The sequence below is a fragment of the Lycium barbarum genome, chromosome 7 (assembly GCF_019175385.1).
Source record: "Lycium barbarum isolate Lr01 chromosome 7, ASM1917538v2, whole genome shotgun sequence".
In the NCBI taxonomy this organism is placed as follows: domain Eukaryota; kingdom Viridiplantae; phylum Streptophyta; class Magnoliopsida; order Solanales; family Solanaceae; genus Lycium; species Lycium barbarum.
The window spans coordinates 26,344,623-26,366,149 of NC_083343.1; the positions used below are offsets into that span (position 1 = coordinate 26,344,623).

Consider the following 21,527-nt stretch of genomic DNA (forward strand, 5'->3'; position numbering starts at 1 on the left):
TGTAAAAGAGAAACACGCCAACTAAAATAGACCGGTGAGAGTAGTTTGTTACCTACTATTTACATATGATAAAAGAAAAAAAATCGAAGTCGGAGATTTGAAGTTTTTTGTTTATGTCGCTCATTTTTTTAAATAAAAAAATTGCTTTACTTGTATCGAATAGTTAACTAAGACATCATTAATTAATAGGATGACTGAGTTGGTTGAGCAGATGATTTCCCAAATGATGGGTCTCCGGTTTAAAATGATAGAAAAAAAGGTTTTGAAAGTGGGAAAGAAATAATCCGGATTTGGTAGAGTAATCTCTGTCCTTAAGGAATTTGAGCCTCCCACTTCGTTGCTACAGGGATGGTGGCAGAATTCCTCCAAGATTTTACAAAGCCTCCGAAATTCGAATACCAGCAATTAATTCGAATTTTGCCTCAAGAACAGAGTGTTGTGATTTGTAGTGAAAGGAATAGAGAGAAGAAGAGAAAGTCTGTAATTGTTGTAATTATACATTCTTGTTTAAAGAAGTACTAAGTATTTATAATACCTTTAAGAGTCTGTTAGAAACAGGCACATCTATTCGAAGAAGCTTTTCGTAACAGACACATCTTTTAGAAATAGGCACCTTTTAACTTAAACCTTTTAGGAATAGGTACTTTTTAATCACACCCAGTCATTTTAATTACTGAAAATATATTTACCAAACCTCTTCTCAATACTTCCCCATTAATAACACTAACTAATACTAACAATCCCCCACTTAGTCAGTGATTGCTACTGTTTATGAGATTTATGCATATAGTAGGTCTCTTTCGAGTTGAACCTTCTACTTGTATAAACGATTCAAATCCTTGTCGAAATCGATAGATTAATTTCTATTGAACTATAATTCCGTAATCACAAAGATGAAAAAGCTTTATGCACATAAATCATACCATCTTCACAACTTGTTCACCGTGAATTTTAGCTCACGATTATGGCCTTGTGCTACTTCCTAAATTCATAAACACTTTACCAAGCTTGTCTCCCAACTTTGGCCGAAGGAGCACCACTTCAAGTGTTTATATAGGTGAATTCTTAAACCAAGTCCTTATCTTAGACTTACCAAGTCCTTACCCTAGACTTTACTTAGTTCTTAAGTCGAACTTTGGTTTCTTCATTAAGAGTACTTTTGTACTCACCCTCCTTTTCTAAGTACTAAATTCCAGTACTTGCTAACAGTCACAGAATAACTTGTTTTTACCTTTTGAACCTTTAGTATTGTTGTAGAGCAATAGTAGAGGTAAGTTTCCAATTACCCGTGACAAATTTAATTTGCCTTAGACCCACAGCACTCATAGTGCTATAGTTATACCTCTCGAGAGCATTTTAGACATTAATGGGCTGCCATAGTCATTTAGACATGACATAAACAACTGGTGATAATTCCACCAACATTCAATTGTCTTATTCAAGCAATATGTATAGATTTTTCATTTTTTCTAAATGCCTTAGACATAATTGCTTCGCTATCATAGTGCAAACAGAACAATTGACTTCCGTTGTGGCCACAACTTTTAATAAATTTTCCAGCCATTTTGTCTCTCTTTCCGCATCTATAAACCTAAATTTCATGAAGAAATGAGTAACCTGCGTCTTTTCCTTAGAAGCTCATGAAACTGCTTCTCCACCCAAAATACGATCCAGCCAGACGCTAACCTATTATCATTACTCTAGTTATCCAACTAGTATCACAATATCCTTCAATAATAAAAAGATATATTTTAAAATAAGACAAAGGTTTTGTCCTTTTAAGATAACCAAGTATCCTTATGATACTTCTCCAATGTTCACTTCTAGGATTATGAGCATATTTCGATATTTACAAATATCAAAGGTCAAACCTAGTGCAATTAAACTTGGGATCCCATTCAATTACCATTGCACTAGCATAGTCTTATTGACTAATAAATGTTTCCCATTTCTCAATCAATTTATAAAAACATTTAATTGAGTATAAAATTCCTAACACCAAAATGATTAAACACCTTGGAAAGAATCTTTTCAGTGTAGTAATATTCACATAAAATGAAACCCCCATTACATTTTTACTTTTGATACCTAAGAGATAGTATCAACTTCTCTCAAATCTTTTATCTTAACTTGAAGTTCATAACTTCTTAGTTTCATTCATGCTTTGCATATTAGTTCTTATAGCATGTCACCAACATAAATTATATTATCACTCTGTAATCTATGTGAACCTTGAATCCATTTATCCGCTTCGTAATGTTTAAAACCATTTGATAAAATTATCTCATTAAATTTTCATACTTTTTGGAGCTTTTTTAATCCATACAATGACCTTATAACCAATACACTTTTCTTTTCATTTTCAGGAAACACAACCTGAAGTCGTTGCTTCACATCTTTTGATCCTCATCTAGATTCAAGACAATAGTATTTTATTTAATACTTTATTTGTACTTCCTTCGATTAAAACATAATTTGCTTGAGAAGAAATAAAATTCAGAATTTATAAGTCTTTCACTCGTCCTTGGTTCAATAGGAAATTCTATCTATTTTCTTTATCCAAAGAAAATACAAGTTTCATGAAGAAAGTTTACAAAGGATAAACCAGAGTTGTTGCTATCTGTTTCTTGTCTTCTGTACGTTCACTATGGTGTGAATATATACAATGTAGGAATAACTAAGAGCCCTACTCATAATTTTATTCTAATGCACACGACAAATACAATTATAATCCCTTTCTAATCCTTACTCTTAGACATATAGTATACGGTATTAGGAGTCCTAGAGTCCTCAATATATAGTCTAACATCCCTCCTCAAGCTTGGAGGTGGGGAGCTCCACCACTCCAAGCTTAGACCACAGGAAACTAAACTGAGACTTGACGAGAGCCTTGGTGAAGATGTCAGCGACTCGGTGGAACGACGAAACAAACTTGGTGAGCGTGGAACCTTGAACTACCTTCTCGCGCACAAAGTGATAGTCGAGTTCAACATGTTTGGTACGAGCATGGAGGACGGGCTTAGATGTGAGATGAAGTGCACTAATATTGTCAGTAAAGCGGATGAGCGGAGAGTGTAGAGGAACAATAATATCTCTCAAAATGTATGTAAACCAAGTGATTTCAGCTGCCATAGAAGCTAAGGCTCAGTATTCCGTTTCGGTACTCGACTTTGCAACTGTATGTTGCTTCTTTGACGACCAAGAAATGCAATTTGATCCAATAAAGACAAAAACACCTGTAGTGGATGGACGAATGATAGGGCAGCCTCCCAGTCAGCATCGGAGAAGCCGACAAGGTGAAGAGAAGACCTGGTGGTGATACGAAGTCCAAATGACATATATAGTACCTGCAATATAGCATAAAATATGTTTAACACCAAGCCAATGGTGTTCCATAGGATGCTCCATAAATTGGCAAAGAAGATTGACAGCATTTCCTATTTTAGGATGTATGAGTGTCAAGTACTGGAGAGCTCCAACAACACTTTGATATGAGGGATCAATTGATTTGGAAGAGGCTGGAACATCATGCAGGCCATGCTTTTGAGGAAACAGTGTAAGAATAACTCGTGAACTGAGCATGTTGGTTCAGTCCAGAAGCTCACGAGCATATTTGTGCTGATTGAGAACTAATCCATCTTTGTCTTCTGTAACCTCGACATCTAAGAAGTAGTGAAGATTTCTGAGATCTTTCATGGCAAAGGTTGACTTCAGCTTGTGAATGAGATAATGGAGAAGTTGTGGATTGCTTCTAGTAAGTATACTATCATCCACGTAAAGTAGTAGCAAAATGGAGCCTTTAGAGGAGTGCCAAACAAATAACGAAGGGTCGGTTGTGCAACAGAAAAAACCAAGACGCATTAGATAAGTGCTGAACTTATGGAACCAGGATTTAGGGGCTTGCTTTGAGCCGTATAGAGCTTTCTGAAGAAGAGAAACATGGTTGGGAAACATTAGATCCGATAATCCAGGAGGTTGCTCCATGAACACAGTTGCCTTCAAGTCACCATGAAGAAATGCATTCTTTACATCCAATTGTTGAATATGCCAGTGGCGAGTCATAGCAACCGAGAGTACAAATACGTATAGTTGTTGCTTTGACAACAGGACAACAGGATTGAATGTGTCATCAAAATCGACTCCTTCAATTTGATTGAACCCTTTCGCTACCAGACGAGCTTTGAAGCGATAAACAGTTCCATCAGCTTTCAAATGGTCTTAAAGACCCAACAATATTCATGTATGATTGACGAGGGACTAACCTCCATGTTTTGTTCTAATTCAGAGCTTGTAACTCGTCATGCATCGTAGTAACCCAATGAGGTGTAACAAATGCTTCCTTAATATTCCGAGGTTCAGTGTCATGATGAACAACAAGATGAAGGGAATGAAAGGTGGGTTGGTCGATGGATCGAGTCTTGGTTCAGGTTAACATGTGATGAGTGTTGAGGGAATCATCAGATTAGATGAGTGGAAGATCGATAAAAAGATTGATGCCCTCGAATGATGACAGGTTGATGGATGGGGAAACTGAGCCAACAACTATAGAAGAGGTGCTCGGTGTAGTTGGAGTATTTGTGAAGCTCGATCAGGCAATGAGTTGTGTATGATACATTGTAGTGATACAGTATTTTTATCTTGGGTAGTTGGTTTCTCATGAGAAATGGGATGGTTTGATTGTATAGGATCAATATACGGGTTTGGTTGAATATTATCAAGAGAGGCAGTAAAAATGTCATCTTGAATGTGATCAAGAGAGCCAGTAGACAAGTCATCTAGATACGGTAAAGGCACTGAGTGTTCATCAGGTGTATTAGCAGTTGTTGCTCCCAACACACACGCAAGTATACGTGGTCGCCAAGTAATATAATCACTTTTGAAGTCGGTTATCGTATCCACAAAGACTTATGATCAACGGTTCTACGAAAATATACTATCTCCACTAATTATGCAAGTAAATAAAAGGACGTTTGTTTACGTTACTAAATAAAGCAAAAAGTAAATAACTACTATTTATGTGAACTATTTGTAACAAACGTGGTTATAAGCTTAGTTTATCACAAAGAGAAGACATTCCAGGGTAACGACACTATCGTATTCATGTTACGTATGCACTATCGTTGAATCTTATTCTTTATCGAGTTACTGATTGACATGGTAAATTTTATGACTACGAATCTCTCTAGTTCTCTTGTCACCTATTCGTATTACTTTCACGCCTATATCTCTATGGTCATGAACATTCATACAAACGCATTCATAATTCTTGTATATTAACTAAGTAGCGCGAACTAGGTATATCTCTATTCTAGAAGTGAATCTGCTCCCTGATGCCTAGGGTGAGGATCCTACTCTGCTCAATCTTCATTCTATCTTAGTATTCCTCTCTCGAGTTCAATCTAAGAATCAAATATATATCCTACTGGTCGCGATGCAGTAAAATAGTCGTGCACAAGATTAAGCAAATAACTCATATGATAAATAGAATAAACATCAATTCAAGTTCATACGATAACAATCATACTTTGGCCATAAGCCCAGAACAAGGGAGATTAGCCGCTCATAGTCGGATTACGACAATTAAATTTCATGTTCGAATGAAGAAAGGAAGAATTTAAGAAGATAAAAGTCCAAACCCTACGATGAAAGGTCTTACTCCTTGCTCTCTGCGAAATAATACGTGATAGCCCTCACAAAATTACCAAGGGTACTATTTATAGTGTTGAGAATTAACCCAGCAAAGCCCACAAAACTCGGGTCTAAACATTAGCATAAGTGCAGTTTTCTCTAGGGAGGTCGCTGAGCGGCTCCTAAAACTCGCCAAGGCCTCGCTTTGAACTACACTCGGCAAGGCCTCCTTCTCATTTTTACACTTAGAAAAAATTCAGGACTCTTGCATTTTTTAAGCCCATGCTCGCTGAGCGAGGTCCAAAAACTGCCCATGCCTCGCCTTGAGCCACACTCGGTGAGGTCACTCTTTCATTTCACACTTAGCAAATTTTCCCAACCTTCTGCAATTTTGGACACCTCCTTTGCTCTTAAAACTTGACTGTGCCTCGCCTTAAGCCACGCTCGGCGAGGTCACATGTCAACTTTACACTTAGCCATTTTCTTCAACATTGTGCAAATCTCATCTTCCTCCACGTTGGGCGAGGTCCAGGGCGCCCCTATAGCTAGCTTTGCGCTGAGCTCGGCGAGGCCCCTTCCTCACTTTGTCACTTCGGTGAGTTTTGCATGCAGTTTCCATTTTCGTCCGAATTACCACGGATTTTCTCCAAAATTTCCTGATTGCAACAAACACATACAATTTAGCTCGTAATGCAGGAGTAATTATTAATTAGGTGTATTTAGCTTAATTTGTCCTCCAAACAAGGTAAAATACGAGTAATAAACGGCGGATAAGCGTCTAAATACGCCTAACATCACCACCCCACACTTAAACCTTTGTTCGTCCTCGAACACACCACTAGACACACCCAACTCCACTTTCAATTCACAAAACACTACCACATTGAACAGGTCTGCATCAGAAAAAGGTCACCCCGACATTTTAAACATTTACAGGCAATCATCTCAAACCTTCCACAAATTTCACACATGCCAACAACTTCGTCCAACATCCTAGCCTCTAACTGACTCGCAATTCAGAATATAGGTAAAAAGGGTCCTCGCCTAATAAAGGAATCAAACATGTCACCAATCTCTTACCAATTATGTGCCCTTACCACAAAGAGAGTTGCCCGATTTTTTTTTCTCTCAAATGAACACCCAACAAGGGCAATGAATAGAAAGAATTACGCTCACTCTCACAACAAAAATTCACATGCTCATATGACGTACCACAGGCTTGCCCTTAATGTCATACTCCACTAACAAAAGCATATCATGTTAGAATCAAGTACGACTTTTCATGGTTGTAATGTTGGCTAAGGGACGGGTAGGAATCATTTGGGTAAATAGTGACTAGCCTCCCTAAGCACTTTAAGACATATACGTTCTCAATCCTTTATGCGCTTCCTATTGTTTCAATATTTCAACCCTTCTTTTCCACTTCACCTTACACACCCTTTGCACATTAAGCACTCTTTTTATTTTCCGCATACGCCACTAGAAGGGAGCAATTTTTCTATTGTTCATTCTTCTTCGTCTTCTTTTGTTTTTTCTCCCTACACTCAACATATTCAACAAGTGCACCCTCAATCTTATTTTCCTCTAATTTTCACCTTAACTTCCCCTTATATCTTTCCATTTACTTTCAAGCGCTAAATTTCTAAATTGCTTTAGCAGTTCGAGATCAAATATTATAGGATAAACCAACAAAAGGGATGGCTACGATGTGGCTACCAAAGAAAATAGGCTAAAGGCTCAAAGGGGCTAACAAAGATCATTACATAGGGGTAGGAAAAATAGAAGGTAAAAATTATGGCTAACAAAGAAATGCCTATATCATCTCCTAATTTAACACACTTTGTTTCACTTCGTAGACATACCGGGCAAGTTCTAGACATCAATATAAGACACGAAATATATATAACAACACTAACCACACATGGCACACTCATGGTTCAAGATGGATCCACAGTGACCCTCTATCTAGCAAACTAGAACACCAATTCAATGCAAGCATTTTTAAGCCAAAATTTATCTACGAGTCAACTAGAACTTAGGCTATTCAACACAAGTTATTATTTTTAAGCATGATTTCACTTCCACAAAATTTGAGGCTTGCTCATGTTGTCAATGGTGTACCTAATTCCTAGCATCTAGTATTCAATTCGTTCAATAGGGTTCACACTAGACCTTTTCCTAAAAAAACAAAATCTACGGTTCAAAATACCCCTTGGAAAAGAACTGAAAACAAAAACAAAGGGGTGCGCTAACTACTAGCACGACACAATAGAGTAATATTAAATACTACTACATTAATTACTACTTATTATAGGCCATGAATAGTTTGAAGTACCACAACCTATAACAAGGCTACTTAACATAGTACTGAATATTATAAACCCAAAATAAAAGAGTTTACTCCCCACCCCACACTTAAAATCACGCACTGTCCCCAATGCACAAATGGAAAGCCAAAATAGGGGTAAGAAATAACTCCCTGTCTAGTCATCACTCTCATCTTGATAGTCAGCATCAACATCTTCTGACTAGTCATGATTAGCGGCATCCGCATCATCTCCAGACTCCTCATCATTGCTTGTGGGGGTAGCATCTGGATCGCCCACATCACAATCCACCTGCTCCTCCTCATCCATAACAGCATCTACTGGCTCCTCTCGCTCTGGCTCGTGAGTAGGTATATCATCATCTAAGGTCTCCTCATACTCCTCCCCAAATTTGCATAATACCCTAGCGGGTGCATTGAGCAAAAGTCGCTCATCAACATAGGCTAGCTGCTTAGCTGTAGCAACGTGTGGGCCAAGTGTCAACTGAAGGCGCTGGAGTGCATACATGTTAGTCACGATGGAGTCATCTCTAACATGACGCTAATAAGCTGTTAGAGTCTGCCCATGAATATTGTTGGGGTTTTTCACCCGGGTCACATCAACAGTTGGTCCTATCACTGGCACCTTACCATCTAGATCGTCCTCATCCACATCCTCCTTACGAAAAATATGAGTGAGGGTACTGCCAAATAAAAACCCGCGGGCTTCATGATCTTGGCGAACTTTTTTCATGTTTCTCTTTAGTATCGCCCTTATATTAATTCACTAACCCGTCATGTAAGCATACACCATGCAGATCCTGTCTCTACTCACATTAGAATAGTGGCCAACCGGTATAATCCTCGCGCATATAATTCGGAGCCACACCCTTGCCTTTTGTATCATATGGGCAATGGGAAAAGATTTATGTGCATTATTATCAGACCTGCGAAGCCACCTATCATTAGAATGGGGTCCACATAGAGTATGACCCATCTGTCGATAAGGAGGCCGAAGAACCAACTGCTCAAATGCATCCTTGTCAACACCCCTCAGGGTCCCAAAAAAATCACATAGGTAGTCATTAGTGAAATTCACTATCACACCTCGAACACAAATTTCATCTGCATCATCAACAACCCAATTAGCATACACCTCACGCATTAAATGCATGTTACATATACCTAGGTCTTTAAAGACAAACTGCAAGCCCAACTCATAAATTCGCATCCAGATGTTGAAATGTTGTGCTTTGAGGCTAGCTTCCTGAACAGGTGTCTCAAGTAAGCATTTCATGGATTTGAACTTTTTGTACCACTCATGCCCGTAATCCTGCACCCAGTACAACCCATATTTTCTTTGTCCTCTCTTTTGTTGTTGCTCTTAAAGTTGGTCAACTTGGTGCGGTTGGCCACTTTCATCCGCAACCGGTATAGAGCTAGGGCCATGTGAAGACTGGCTCTGAGAAGATTGGCTAGTACGAGCTCTTTTCCTAGTTGGATTATCAGTGGCCTTCTCCTTTCCTTTGCCTCCCGTTTGCTTTGGTTTTCCCATACTTTAAGCATCTGTGTCACCTAAACAAAAACATTAGTATGGTGTCAGAAATGACTAACTAACTAAGCCAATTGGGTGTCGGAATGACCCCACACTTAGTTCGCTAGCGTGGATGTCAAATAGTCACGTGAATGGTACTCAGACTTCCCATGTATTTTGTTTGTCAACATTTTTATCGACGCGACTAGCAACACCCAATTTCAAAGCTTTCATAGCTTAAAATTCCAATAAACCACCCCACAATTAAATTTTTGCACATTCGTGAGGCAAATCACACAACCTCACATCCTACAACTAATGTTTCCTCAAGACGATCGTCATCCATCCGTCGTTGGGACCATTCTACCAGTGACTATACTTTGGGGTATTTCATCGAACACTTGGGACGCATTGTTTGTGCGACAACCTATTTAATGGTTACAGGGTGATGAATAACCAAAATTTTGGCATGGAATTCAAGTACTAAGCAACACCCAAGCTTCAATCATTATCACAATTTCGAAATCCACATTCTCCATTATCAACATTGCACATTGTCAACTTCCACCATTAACATAAGTTCAAAAGCTTCTATTTTTCATACTTTTAGAACACATGCATTAATTTAGAAGCAATTTTATCATTTAATGTAATGGAGGAATGGGAATAGGATGAACACATACCATGATTTAGAAAAAAAAAATAGAAAGAAAGAAAGCAAAAGAAATACTTACAAGAATTTGGAGGGCAAACACCTAGAATAGAGATGAATGTTTGAAGTGGTGAAGGGTTTTAGGGGAATCGGGTACAGTTTGAATGGGGGAGTAAGGAGGGAAAGATAATTCTCACTTTTGGCTGGGTCAAGTCGGGTCGACCTGACACTTAAAAATTTTTTTAGCTTTAAGGCCACGTTGCTGAGCAAGGCTCAAGGAGAGCAGTGGCCACACCTTGGCCCACGCTCAGCAAGGCCTCCTCTTATTTTTTGCCTTAGATTTTTTTTAAACCATTTTTCGCATTTTTGACTTACCTGCTCGCCGAACGAGCCCTAAAGCGAGCAGGTGCCTCGCTTTGAGCCACACTCAGTGAGGTACCTGTTCACTTTTTACCTTAGATTTTTTTCTTTTTTCGGCCCATTTGTTACACGTTTCGCTGTTACGCCCATTTCTACCTTTTTACCTGCAAAACACCACTTCAACACTACCCGTTAGTATGAATGAAAATTCTAACTATGAAAGCAATAAAATGTTGGGTTGCCTCCCGTGGCACGACTTTGTTTTTCTTTCTTATTTTTTTGTTTTTTTCTTATACGTATTACATTAAAAACTCGGGTTGCCTCCCGAGAAGCGCCTTAGTTAACGTCGTGGCACGACGCAGGTCCTTCGCTTACTCATTCGAAAGATCCACTGAGGTCTTGTGTCTTTCCACATCCTCAGCCCAATAATACTTCACTCTCTACCCATTGACCAAGAAAGTTTCCTCGATCTCTGGCTTATGCAACTCCACAACTCCATGCTTTGTCACGCTTACCACTTCAAAAGTACCTGACCATTTCGATCTCAGCTTGCCAGAGAATAGCTTGAGCCTCGAGTTAAACAACAGGACCAACTGGCCAGGCTCAAAAGACTGCTGCTAGATGTGCCTATCATCCATCTCTTGGTCTTCTCCTTATACAATTTGGCAGTCTCATAGGCTTACAGTCGAAATTCATCAAGTTCATACAACTGCAACATCCACTTTTTTCCCGCAAGCTCCATGTCAAGGTTGAGCTTTTTGATTTCCTAATATGCCTTATGCTCCAATTCAACGGGCAAGTGATAGGCCTTCCCATAAATCATCCTATAGGGAGAAGTCCCAATAGGCGTCTTATATGTTGTTCGATAGGCCCACAATGCATCATCGAGTTTCACAGCCCAATATTTCCTTTGTGCATTAACAGTCTTCTCAAGAATCTAGTTTATTTCTCTATTCGATACTTCCACCTGTCCACTGGTCTGCGGGTGATATGCAGTCGCCATCTTGTGCCTCACCCCATATTTGTTCAAGATATTCCTTATTAAATGATTGCAAAAGTGCGCTCCTCCATCGCTAATCATCGCCCGTGGGGTCCCAACCATGTTAATATGTTCTTTTTCACAAAGCTCATCACCACCTTTGCATTATTCATAGGCAAGGCGATTGCCTCCACCTACCTAGATACATAATCAACGGGCACAAAATTATTTTATTCCCATAAGATGGAGGGAACGGCCCCATAAAATCAATACCCCATACGTCAAATATCGCTACCTCCAAAATGTTGGTCAAAGGCATCTCATGCCTCTTAGAGATTGTTCCGGTTCGCTAACATCTGTCGCATCCCCTAGCAAACGCATGTGCTTATTTGACTAATATGGGCGAATAAAAACCATATTGCAACACTTTTACACCAGTAGGATCTCCACTGTGATGTCCCCTATATGGGGAGAAATGACAACTCTCCAACACTCGACTCACCTCGGTTTGTGGAATGCATCTTCTTATCAACTGATCAGGGCCTTACTTGAACAAATATGGCTCATCCCATATGTAGAACCGCGAATCATTATAAAGCTTCCTTCTCTACTATGTAGTAGTTTCAGGTGGGTAGATTCCACACTATCAAGTTCACAATATCTGCATACCATGGTACTTCTGCCGTAGGAATAGCAAAAGTTGCTCATCAAAAAAATCTTCTCGAATTTGACCGTCTTCTACCACATGATCATGATTCTTTAGTCTCGATAAATGGTCGGCCACTTGATTCTCTGTCCCCTTACGATCTTTGATTTCCACATCAAACTCCTGCAATAGGAGAATCCACCGAATAAGCCTGGGTTTCGAATCTTTCTTGCTAAATAAGTATCGGAGTGCAGCATGATCCGTGTACACTATAACATGATTTCCCATAAGATAAGACCAAAATTTATCCAATGCATACACCACAACTAGCAATTCGTTTTCCGTAATTGTATAATTCATCTGAGTAACATCCAATGTCTTGGTGGCATAATAGATAGAGTGGAATATCTTATTCTTCCTCTGGCCCAAAACAGCTCCTACAGCAGTATTGCTAGCATCACACATTAATTCAAATAGGTAGTTCCAATAAGGAGCAATCATTATTGGTGCAGTCACCAACCTCCGCTTCAACTCTTCAAAAGCCTGCACGCATGCATCACTGAATAAAAACTTAACTTCCTTCTCAAGCAACGTGCACTTAGGGCTCGATATTTTAGAGAAGTCCTTAATGAAACGTCTATAAAATCCTGTGTGACTGAGAAAACTATGCATCCCCTTAACAAAGACTTGGGGTGGTAGTTTCTTAATAACATCCACTTTAGCACGATCAACCTCCAAGCCCTTTTTCGACACCTTATGTCTGAGAACAATACCCTCTCGAACCATAAAGTGACATTTCTCCTAGTTCAGCACCAAGTTGGTTTCTTCACATCTTGCAAGCACACGATCCAGATTCCACAAACATGTTGCGAACGAATTCCCAAAAACCGAGAAGTCAGCCATGAACACTTCTACAAAATCCTCCACCATCTCGTAGAATATAGCCATCACGCACCGTTGAAATATTACTGGTGCATTACAGAGTCCAAATGGCATTCGCTTGAAAACATATGTACCGTAGGGACAAATAAACGTTGTCTTCTCTTGATCTTATTGTGCAATTGCTATCTGATTATAGCCAGAGCATCCGTCAAGAAAGCAATAGTACTCCTGTCCTGCTAATCTGCCAAGCATCTGATCGATAAATGGAATAGGATAGTGATCCTTTCTTGTAGCTTCATTCAGCTTCCTGTAATCCATGCAAATCCTCCACCCTGTTACAGTTCTAGTTGGGATGAGCTCATTCTTGTGATTCTCTACTACTGTCATCCTACCTTTCTTTGGGACACACTGTACGGAGCTCACCCACTTGCTGTCGGAAATCACTACAAAAAAAGGGGTAATTTGTGGAGGTTGAAAGTTGCAATTCGCGGGGGTTTTAGCCTCCACTAATTGCTTGAGGAGGCCAAAACCCCCGCAAATTGCAACTTCAACCTCCGCAAATTACCCTTTTTTTTGTAGTGAATGGGGTTGATGATGCCTGAATCTAACCACTTTATCATCTCTTTCTTAACTATTTCCTTCATCGGTGGATTCAACCGTCTCTAGTGCTATATACTAGGCTTGTGATATTTCTCCATAAATATCTTATGCATGCAGAATGCTGGACTGATTCCCTGAATATCTGAGATCTGCTAATCCAGTGCCTTCTTTCTATTCTTCAGAACCTCCAAAGAAATCTTTACTTCTTCGTCAGTGAGCTATGCTGCCAATATAACTGGTAGAGTTTCACCCTTGCCCAAAAGTGCATATTTGAGATGCGTGGGTAAAGGATTAAACTCTAATTTCGGGGCCTCCTCTATCGATAACTTAGACGGTGGCCCAATTTTTCTATCGAGTGGCTCGAAATCCCCCTCTCGAAAGTAAATGCCTGCCAGGTCAAGAATCTGCATCATCTCAACCGCTTCTGTATCTCCAAAAACATCTTCACCTACTACTGCTCTCTCTAACGGGTCATGCGAAGTAATAAGAGGTCTCCTAGTGTCATCATTCACCATAGTGATAGCAGAAAGTTCCTCATAGAATGCGGGCAACTTGATGGCTTTGTACAAATTAAATACTTCAACTTTATCATGTACCTCATAGTAAGCTGCCCTGCCGTTACATCGATCAACACTTTTCCTGTGGCAAAAAACGGATGCCCCAAATAAATCAGACTTTCGGATCTGGCTCGAAATCCAAAATAACAATATCTGTCGGAAATATGAGAGACCTAACCTGCACAAGAACATCTTCAATAATACCCTCGGGCCTGGCTAAAGATCTATGTGCCACCTGCAGAACAATAGTAGTAGGTCTCGAGTTTCCCAACCCCAGGTTTCTGAACATAGACGATGGCATCAAGTTAATACTAGCCCCCAAATCACACAGTGCACGTGCAATGACTTGCTTTCCAATCGTGATTTCGATAGTGAAACTGCTTGGATCCTTCAACTTTATAGGCAATTTATTTTGAATATGGCAAGTGCACTCCTCAGTAAGTGCAACTGTAGTATACTCTGTGAAATGACTCTTGCTTGCCACGATGTCCTTGATGTACTTGGCATATTTCGGGATCCCTTGCAGTCCACTAAAGGAACATTCACATGTACCTGCTTCAGTAAATCAAGAAACTTTTTGTATGTGGCCTCTTCCTTCTATTTTGCCAACCTATGAGGGAACGGAGGTGGTGGTTTGGCAACCACTAGTTGTGGATACTTTACCACCGGTTTCATCGCCACTCTCTCTATCTCAATAACCTCATCTTCAGCAGGGAATCACTTTCTATCCTAATTCCTTTAGTTACCTCCTATTTCTGAGAGACACTGCTGTACATGGTTTCAGATTTGGATCAGTGTCACTTGGAAGCCCCCCTTGTAGTCTGGTGCTCTGAGCACTAGCTATCTGACCCATCTGTCTCTCTAAGTTTCGCACCGCCAAGTCGTGGTTCTGATTATCTGCTATCAACTTTTGCTGGTCTACCATAATCTTTTGCATAACACCCATCATCTTTTTCATCATCTTTTCCATACTATTTGCGGGAGCTTGAATAACAGGTGCTAGAGCCTGAGGTACTTGTGGTGGCTGATAATTTTGTTTCTGATTACCCTGGTTACCTCCCAAATCGAAGTTTGGATGATTTATTCAGTTAGAGTTGTACGTATTACCATACTAATTTTTATTACCTTGCCCCCTTCCTGCGTTACCCACAAAGTATATGGATGCTGGATTCGTAGCACACCTATTGCTTGTGTGACCTTCTCCGCAGACTTCACAAAAAATGTTGGCTTGTTACACTGCTTGCACTTGTGGTTAAGCTTGCGCAGCAGTTAACTTCTTAATTTCAGTGCGCATGGCATCAATCTGTGCTGATAGTGTCGTAAAATTATCCACTTTAAAAACACCCGGTGCCTTCTCAACTGAATTTGCTAGTTGTGTCATCTTGCCGGTCTGGAGTGCTCTGAGTAAACCTGTTCAATAATGTGCATAATTCTTCATAGCTTAGATCAAGAGTCTGCCCTCTTGCAGTTGTGTCTAGTGATGACTTATGTTGGGCATCCAGACTCTCAATAAATGTGTGTCCCAGAACTTCATTCGTCTGATGGTGGTGAGGACAATCTCTGAGAAGACCTTTGAACCTCTCCCACGCTTGATACAAATTTTCTCCATTTTTCTGCCTAAATAACATGATCTCCCTTCCGAGTCGAGCTGTCTTTGCTGGTGGAAAGAACCTTGTCAAGAATTTTGTCGCCAAATCATCCCATGTAGTGATAGAATTGGTGGGCTCTACTAATAACCAGTTACTTGCATTCCCCAACAGAGAAACGGGGAACAGTGTCAGCTGCAAAAACTTTTTAATGATCCTTCCAGTAGCAAAAGTATCAATAATCTGCAGAAAAGTATGGATGTGACGCTGAGGATACTCCTGTGACATTTTCGTGAATTCCCACAAGAGTGCAGTAGCTAAATCATAGGATGCTTTAGCGCAAAGTGCCCTTTGATGGTGGGCTTCACAATGCTTGAAGTGGCATCTACCACACGACGCACTGCAGCCTCTCTCACTTTCGCTGGTGGATTATTGGCCATGACCACAGGTAATAATTAGACTAGAGCCTGCGGATTCTGTAACAATTTCAAATCTCTCATGCGCCGGTTGAAAGTACGTTTAGGCTCAGGATAAAATTCTTCAAAATTGTTTTGACTCGCAGTCCTTCGCATTCGATTAGAGTACCTGCAATCAAATAGCGGCTAAGATCAAGACGTTAATACTTGGATAACTAAAGCATAAATAGTTTATACTGGTAAAATAGCTGATTTCTAAGACCCCGGCAATGGCACCTAACACTTTTTGCTCCCAACACACACGCAAGTCTACGTGGTTGCCAAGTAATATAGTGAATTTTGAAGTCGGTTATCATATCCACGGAGACTTATGATCAACGGTTCTCCGAAAATATACTATCCCCACTAATTATGCAAGTAAATAAAAGGATGTTTGTTTAGGTTACTAAATAAAGCAAAAAGTAAATAACTACTACTTATGTGAATTGTAACAAACGTGGTTATAAGTTGAGTTTATCACAGAGAGAAGACACTCCAAGGTTACGACACTATCGTATTCATGTTATACATGCACTATCGTTGACTCTTATTCTTTATCGAGTTACTGATTGATAGGGTTAATTTTATGACTACGAATCTCTGGAGTTCTCTAGTCACCTATTCGTTTTACTTTCAAGCCTAAATCTTTATGGTCATGAACATTCATACAAACGCATTCATAATTCCTGTATATCAACCAAGTAGGGCGAACTAGGTATATCTCTATCCTAGACGGGAATCTGCTCCTCGATGCCACGGATTAGGATCCTACTTTGCTCAATCTTCGTTCTATCTTAGTATTCCTCTCTCGAGTTCAATCTAAGAATCAAATATATGTCCTACTGGTCGTGAAGCAGTAAAATAGTCATGCACAAGATTAAGCAAATAACTCATATGATAAATAGAATAAATGTCAATTCAAGTTCATACGATAATAATCATACTTTGGCCATAACCCCAGAACAAGGAAGCTTAGCCGCTCATAATCGGATTACAACAATTAACTTTCATGTTCGAATGAAGAAAAGATGAATTTAAGAAGATAAAAGTTCAAACCCTACGATGAAAGGTCTTGCTCCTTGATCTCTGTGAAATAATACGTGATAGCCCTCAAAAAATGACCAAGCGTACTATTTATAGTATTGAGAATTAACCCTACAAAGCCCACAAAAATCCGATCTAAACATTAGTATGAGTGTAATTTTCTCTAGCTCGCTGAGTGATCCCTAAAACTCGCCAGGGCCTCGCTTTGAGCCACGCTCGACGAAGCGCCCCTCTCATTTTACACTTAGAAAAAAAAAATCAAGACTCTTGCATTTTTGAAGCCCATGCTCGTTGAGCCAGGTCTAAAACTTGCCCATGCCTCTCCTTGAGCCACGCTCGGTGAGGTCACTCTTCCATTTCACACTTAGCAAGTTTTCCCAATCTTCTACAATTTCAGACACCCGCCTCACTGAGCGAGGCTTAAAACTCGACTGTGCCTCGCCTTGAGCCATGCTCGGCATGGTCACATGTCAACTTTACACTTAGCCATTTTTCTTCAATATTGTGCAAATCTCATCTTCCTTCACGTTGGGTCAGGTCCAGGGCACACCTATAGCTAGCTTTGGGCTGAGCTCCGCGAGATCCCTTCCTCACTTTGGCCAGTTTTGCATGCAGTTTCCATTTTTGTCTGAATTACCACGTATTTTCTCCAAAATTTCCTGATTGCAACAAACACATACAATTTAGCTTGTAATGCAAGAGTAATCATTAGTTTGGTGAATTTAGCTTAATTCGTCCTCTAAACAAGGAAAAATATGAGTTAAACGGTGGATAAGCGTATAAATACGCCTAACATCAGTAGCTTCCTCTTCTCGCGTATGTTGTGCCAAAAACTCCTCATACGTAGTGAGATTGTAAGAGTTCAATTCTGCATTCAAAGTAGAACTAGAAAAGACATATGGTAAGTTGTGTTCATCAAAAATAACATGTCTTGGAATGCACACCTTTCTAGATTGAGGGAGGTAACATTTGTATCCTTTGTGAAGAAGGCTATAGCCAATAAAAATACATGGAAATGTCTTGGGCTGAAATTTATCCCTATTAGAGCCTTTCAAATAGGGAAAACATCTACACCGAAAAACTTTCATAGTCCTGTAGTTGGGCTCTTGCCAAATGAGATGTCAAATGCAAATTCGAAGTAGACACTTGATTGATCAAGAAAACGACAGTCATAAAAGCTTCAACCCAAAGGAACATAGGTAAATTAGCATTGAAAAGTAGTGTAAGACCAGCCTCAACAACATGTCTATGTTTTCTCTCTGCTACTTCGCTTTGTTCAGGTGTATGAGGACAAGAGACTTGTCTTCGAATACCATTCCGATTTAGATAGGTGATAAACTCCAAGCTATTAAACTCTCCTCTAGCATCACTTTGAAACACTATTAGTTTCTGGGAAAATTGAGTTTCTACTAAGTTCACAAAATTAGGGGGGGAAATTAGATTTCTTCTTTAACGGATAAATTCATGTAAATTGTGTAATCATCAACGAAAATCACTTAATATTTTATTCCTTGTGAAGATATAATTGGGGCTGGCCCCCATAAATCACTATGTATTTTTGCCTAAGGAATAACTTCTCTTTTATTTGATACTTGGAAAGGTAACTTACAACTTTTTCCCATTTGACAATTAGTACACACTGAGATAGTATTATTCCAAGAACTAACATCAATAAACTTGTTTTTATGTAAATAATTAAGAGTCCTCGAGTGTGGGTGTCCTAGACATTGATGCCAAATTGTGTCTGAATTCTTGTCTGCCTTCGAAATTGTTAATGCTTCATGCGGGTTCCCTTCCAAAGTATACAACTTATCTCTTCTATTCCCTTTGGCCAAGATGGCCCTTGTTTTCTTGTCCTTAACAATAAAATCCGTGTCACTAAACTTCAAAGAACATCAAGTTTACTCACAGAGACAAGATTTTTCTTAAGATCAGGCATGACAAAGACTCTTTTAATTCCAAGTTCTTTCCAATATTCTTACCTCCTATATGCGTAATGGGAAGTTTATCACCATTTCCTATCATAACAGAATCAGTTCCTTTAAAAGGAGGATTTTCAATGATACCTGCTGATTGCACCATATGATTAGTAGCTCCTGAATCCATGTAGAGGTTGTTGTCACTTTGGTCATTAAAGGACATTGCTGCTAAGGCCTTTGGAACCTCTCATTGTGTTTGATACGAATAGTCTCATTTGTAGAAACAAGTTGGAGTTGTGTGGTTATTCCTTCCATATATTTGGCAAGGGTTAGACCGTGTGCTCTCTTTTGGTTGGTTAACCGTGTTGGTTAGACTTTCAAGTTGCCTTTGAGATTTTTTTCGTCCAAACCCTCTCTCTCGCTGTTGTTGTCGTTTTCTATTATAGTAACCATGACCCCTACTTTGAGTGTTTTGTGCCACAACAGCCATGCTAGAGTCAAGGTGAGTTTGTCCAACTTTTTCATCAGTATCTTCTCTCATGTCGAACCCTCTAAGAGAGTTCACAAATCATGTGAATATAGGGTATGGTGGTTCCCTAAAATCACAGTACGGAGAGTTTTGTACTTGCTTCCAAGACCTCTAGCAAAATTGATGATCTTTTCATCTTCATCCAATGGTTTGTGTATAGCCATAAGACTACCACAAATTCCTTTGAATTCCTTGATATATTCATCTATTGACTTAGAGACCACTTTTATAGTTTGAAGTTGTTGCTTCAATTGGAATTCCTTGTCTTTGCTTGCTTGTAGGTATGTATCCTCAAGACAGGACCACGTCTGCTTAGCCGTCGAACAACCTATGATAAGGAACATTGACTCTTCTGTCATAGTACCTGATAGCCAACTCCTAACAAGAACATCACGTTCTTCCCTTTCGGTGAACTTAGGGTTAGGAATAGCCTCCTCTTTCTATCCTTCAGTTGTTTCGGCTGAAGCCTCATCTTTGATAATAGTTGTGACTTTCAGTGTTTGCATTAGTTAGAGAATTTGTGTTCTCCAAACTAAGTAATTGGTAGGTTTCAGTTTGATAGGACAAATATCTACAATTTGGTGAAGGGAGGAAGGCGAAAGATTGAGTCCGGTGTTAGAGTTTGACGTTATGGTGGTAAGCAAGAACTTCAGAATTGGGTATTTAATTTGAACCGACTGGCTATGATACCATGAAGAAAGTTTACAAAGGATAAAACAGAGTTGTTGTTCTCGGTTCTTGTCTTCTATACGTTCTCTATGGTGTGAATATATACATTGTAGGAATAGCTAAGAGTCCTACTCATAATGTTATTCTAATGCACACTACAAATACAATTATAACCCCTTTCTAATCCCTGCTCTTAGACATATAGTATACGGTAGTTTAGGAGTCCTAAAGTCCTAAGTATATTGTCTAACATTTCATACTACATATTGTCAAGAGTTAATAAACTTTTATTCACAATTACCGTAGTATCATTTTGACTTAATACATTCTGAATTGTCGTTGTATTGTTATCTTGGGTTACTTTCCGATTAGAAATTTTTATATTTATGAATAAATATATTCCTTCATTGGAAAGTATTTCACCTCCTCGGTTAATTCATAGGATTTTAATTTCCTTTCCAGTGGCTTTCAACTAATCCTTTGTAACCCGTAACATTTCAATAATTTGACCTTTTGTTCAAACAAACATATGTATATCTTCGCTCATACAAAATAATATATAAACTATTTCATGATCTTAAGAATAAATATATCAAGCATTAATGTAAGACTAATTTATAATCTTCCACATATTTCATGCATGCTACCTAATCGTATACTTGTATACAGTAAAAACCGGATGTGTGTTAAACCGGTAAGACCAGAGACCAAAGGAAGAGAGGGAAGGATATTATTTGGTCCGGGTTTTCCCATAGCCGAGTTGATCATGGCCGTTCCTCCGTCTGATCAAGACTGTTCCTCCGTTTGATCAAGACCGTTCCTCCATTTGATTGTGGCCGTTAGTCCGTTTGATCGTGGTCGTTGGTCCGGGAGATCCGTTGCGCGACTGTCACACGTCGATAACGTCCTGCCATGTTCAACTGTCAATCGTACGGGTGTCAGACCGTATGGCCAACCTAACCCAACCAAATCCGTTTCAGAGTTTTTCTTTATTTTTTAGTTTCTCATATTGTATGAAGCCCAAGAAGAAACACTATAAATACGGGCCACTGCCCACTTTTGAGGGGTTGGCTTCCTCATATCAAGAACTCTTGTAATAGCAAAAACATATATAAACTCTCTCTCTCTCCTAAATATCTGATTTCGGTCCAAATGAATTGTGTTCATCTCTTAAATTTATTC

The 21,527-nt window shown here is 39.4% G+C and overlaps 1 protein-coding gene and 1 non-coding gene across 2 annotated transcripts; one reads left to right on the plus strand and one right to left on the minus strand.

Moving 5' to 3' along the window:
• Positions 1-13,804: 13,804 nt before the first annotated feature.
• On the minus strand, positions 13,805-15,113 carry LOC132601424 (uncharacterized). Its single transcript, XM_060314503.1, has 3 exons — positions 14,890-15,113; positions 14,317-14,673; positions 13,805-14,225 (listed from the first exon to the last, which is right to left on the minus strand). The coding sequence occupies exons 1-3, from the start codon at positions 15,111-15,113 to the stop codon at positions 13,805-13,807; spliced, it is 1,002 nt and encodes a 333-aa protein (XP_060170486.1).
• A 569-nt stretch (positions 15,114-15,682) lies between these two features.
• Positions 15,683-15,789, plus strand: LOC132604720 (small nucleolar RNA R71). Its single transcript, XR_009568823.1, has one exon. It is a non-coding gene; the product is annotated as a small nucleolar RNA R71 (small nucleolar RNA).
• The last annotated feature ends 5,738 nt before the right edge of the window (positions 15,790-21,527 follow it).

Bases quoted from the DNA above. Each gene is read 5' to 3' on its own strand.
- LOC132601424 (XM_060314503.1), bottom strand. From the start codon at position 15,113: ATGGAAAAGATGATGAAAAAGATGATGGGTGTTATGCAAAAGATTATG. The intron at 14,674-14,889 runs GTAACTAAAGGA...ATGTTCCTTTAG, and splicing joins GTGTCTCTCAGAAATAGGAG to TGGACTGCAAGGGATCCCGA. The intron at 14,226-14,316 runs GTCTCTCATATT...TTTTTGCCACAG, and splicing joins GATGTTCTTGTGCAGGTTAG to GAAAAGTGTTGATCGATGTA.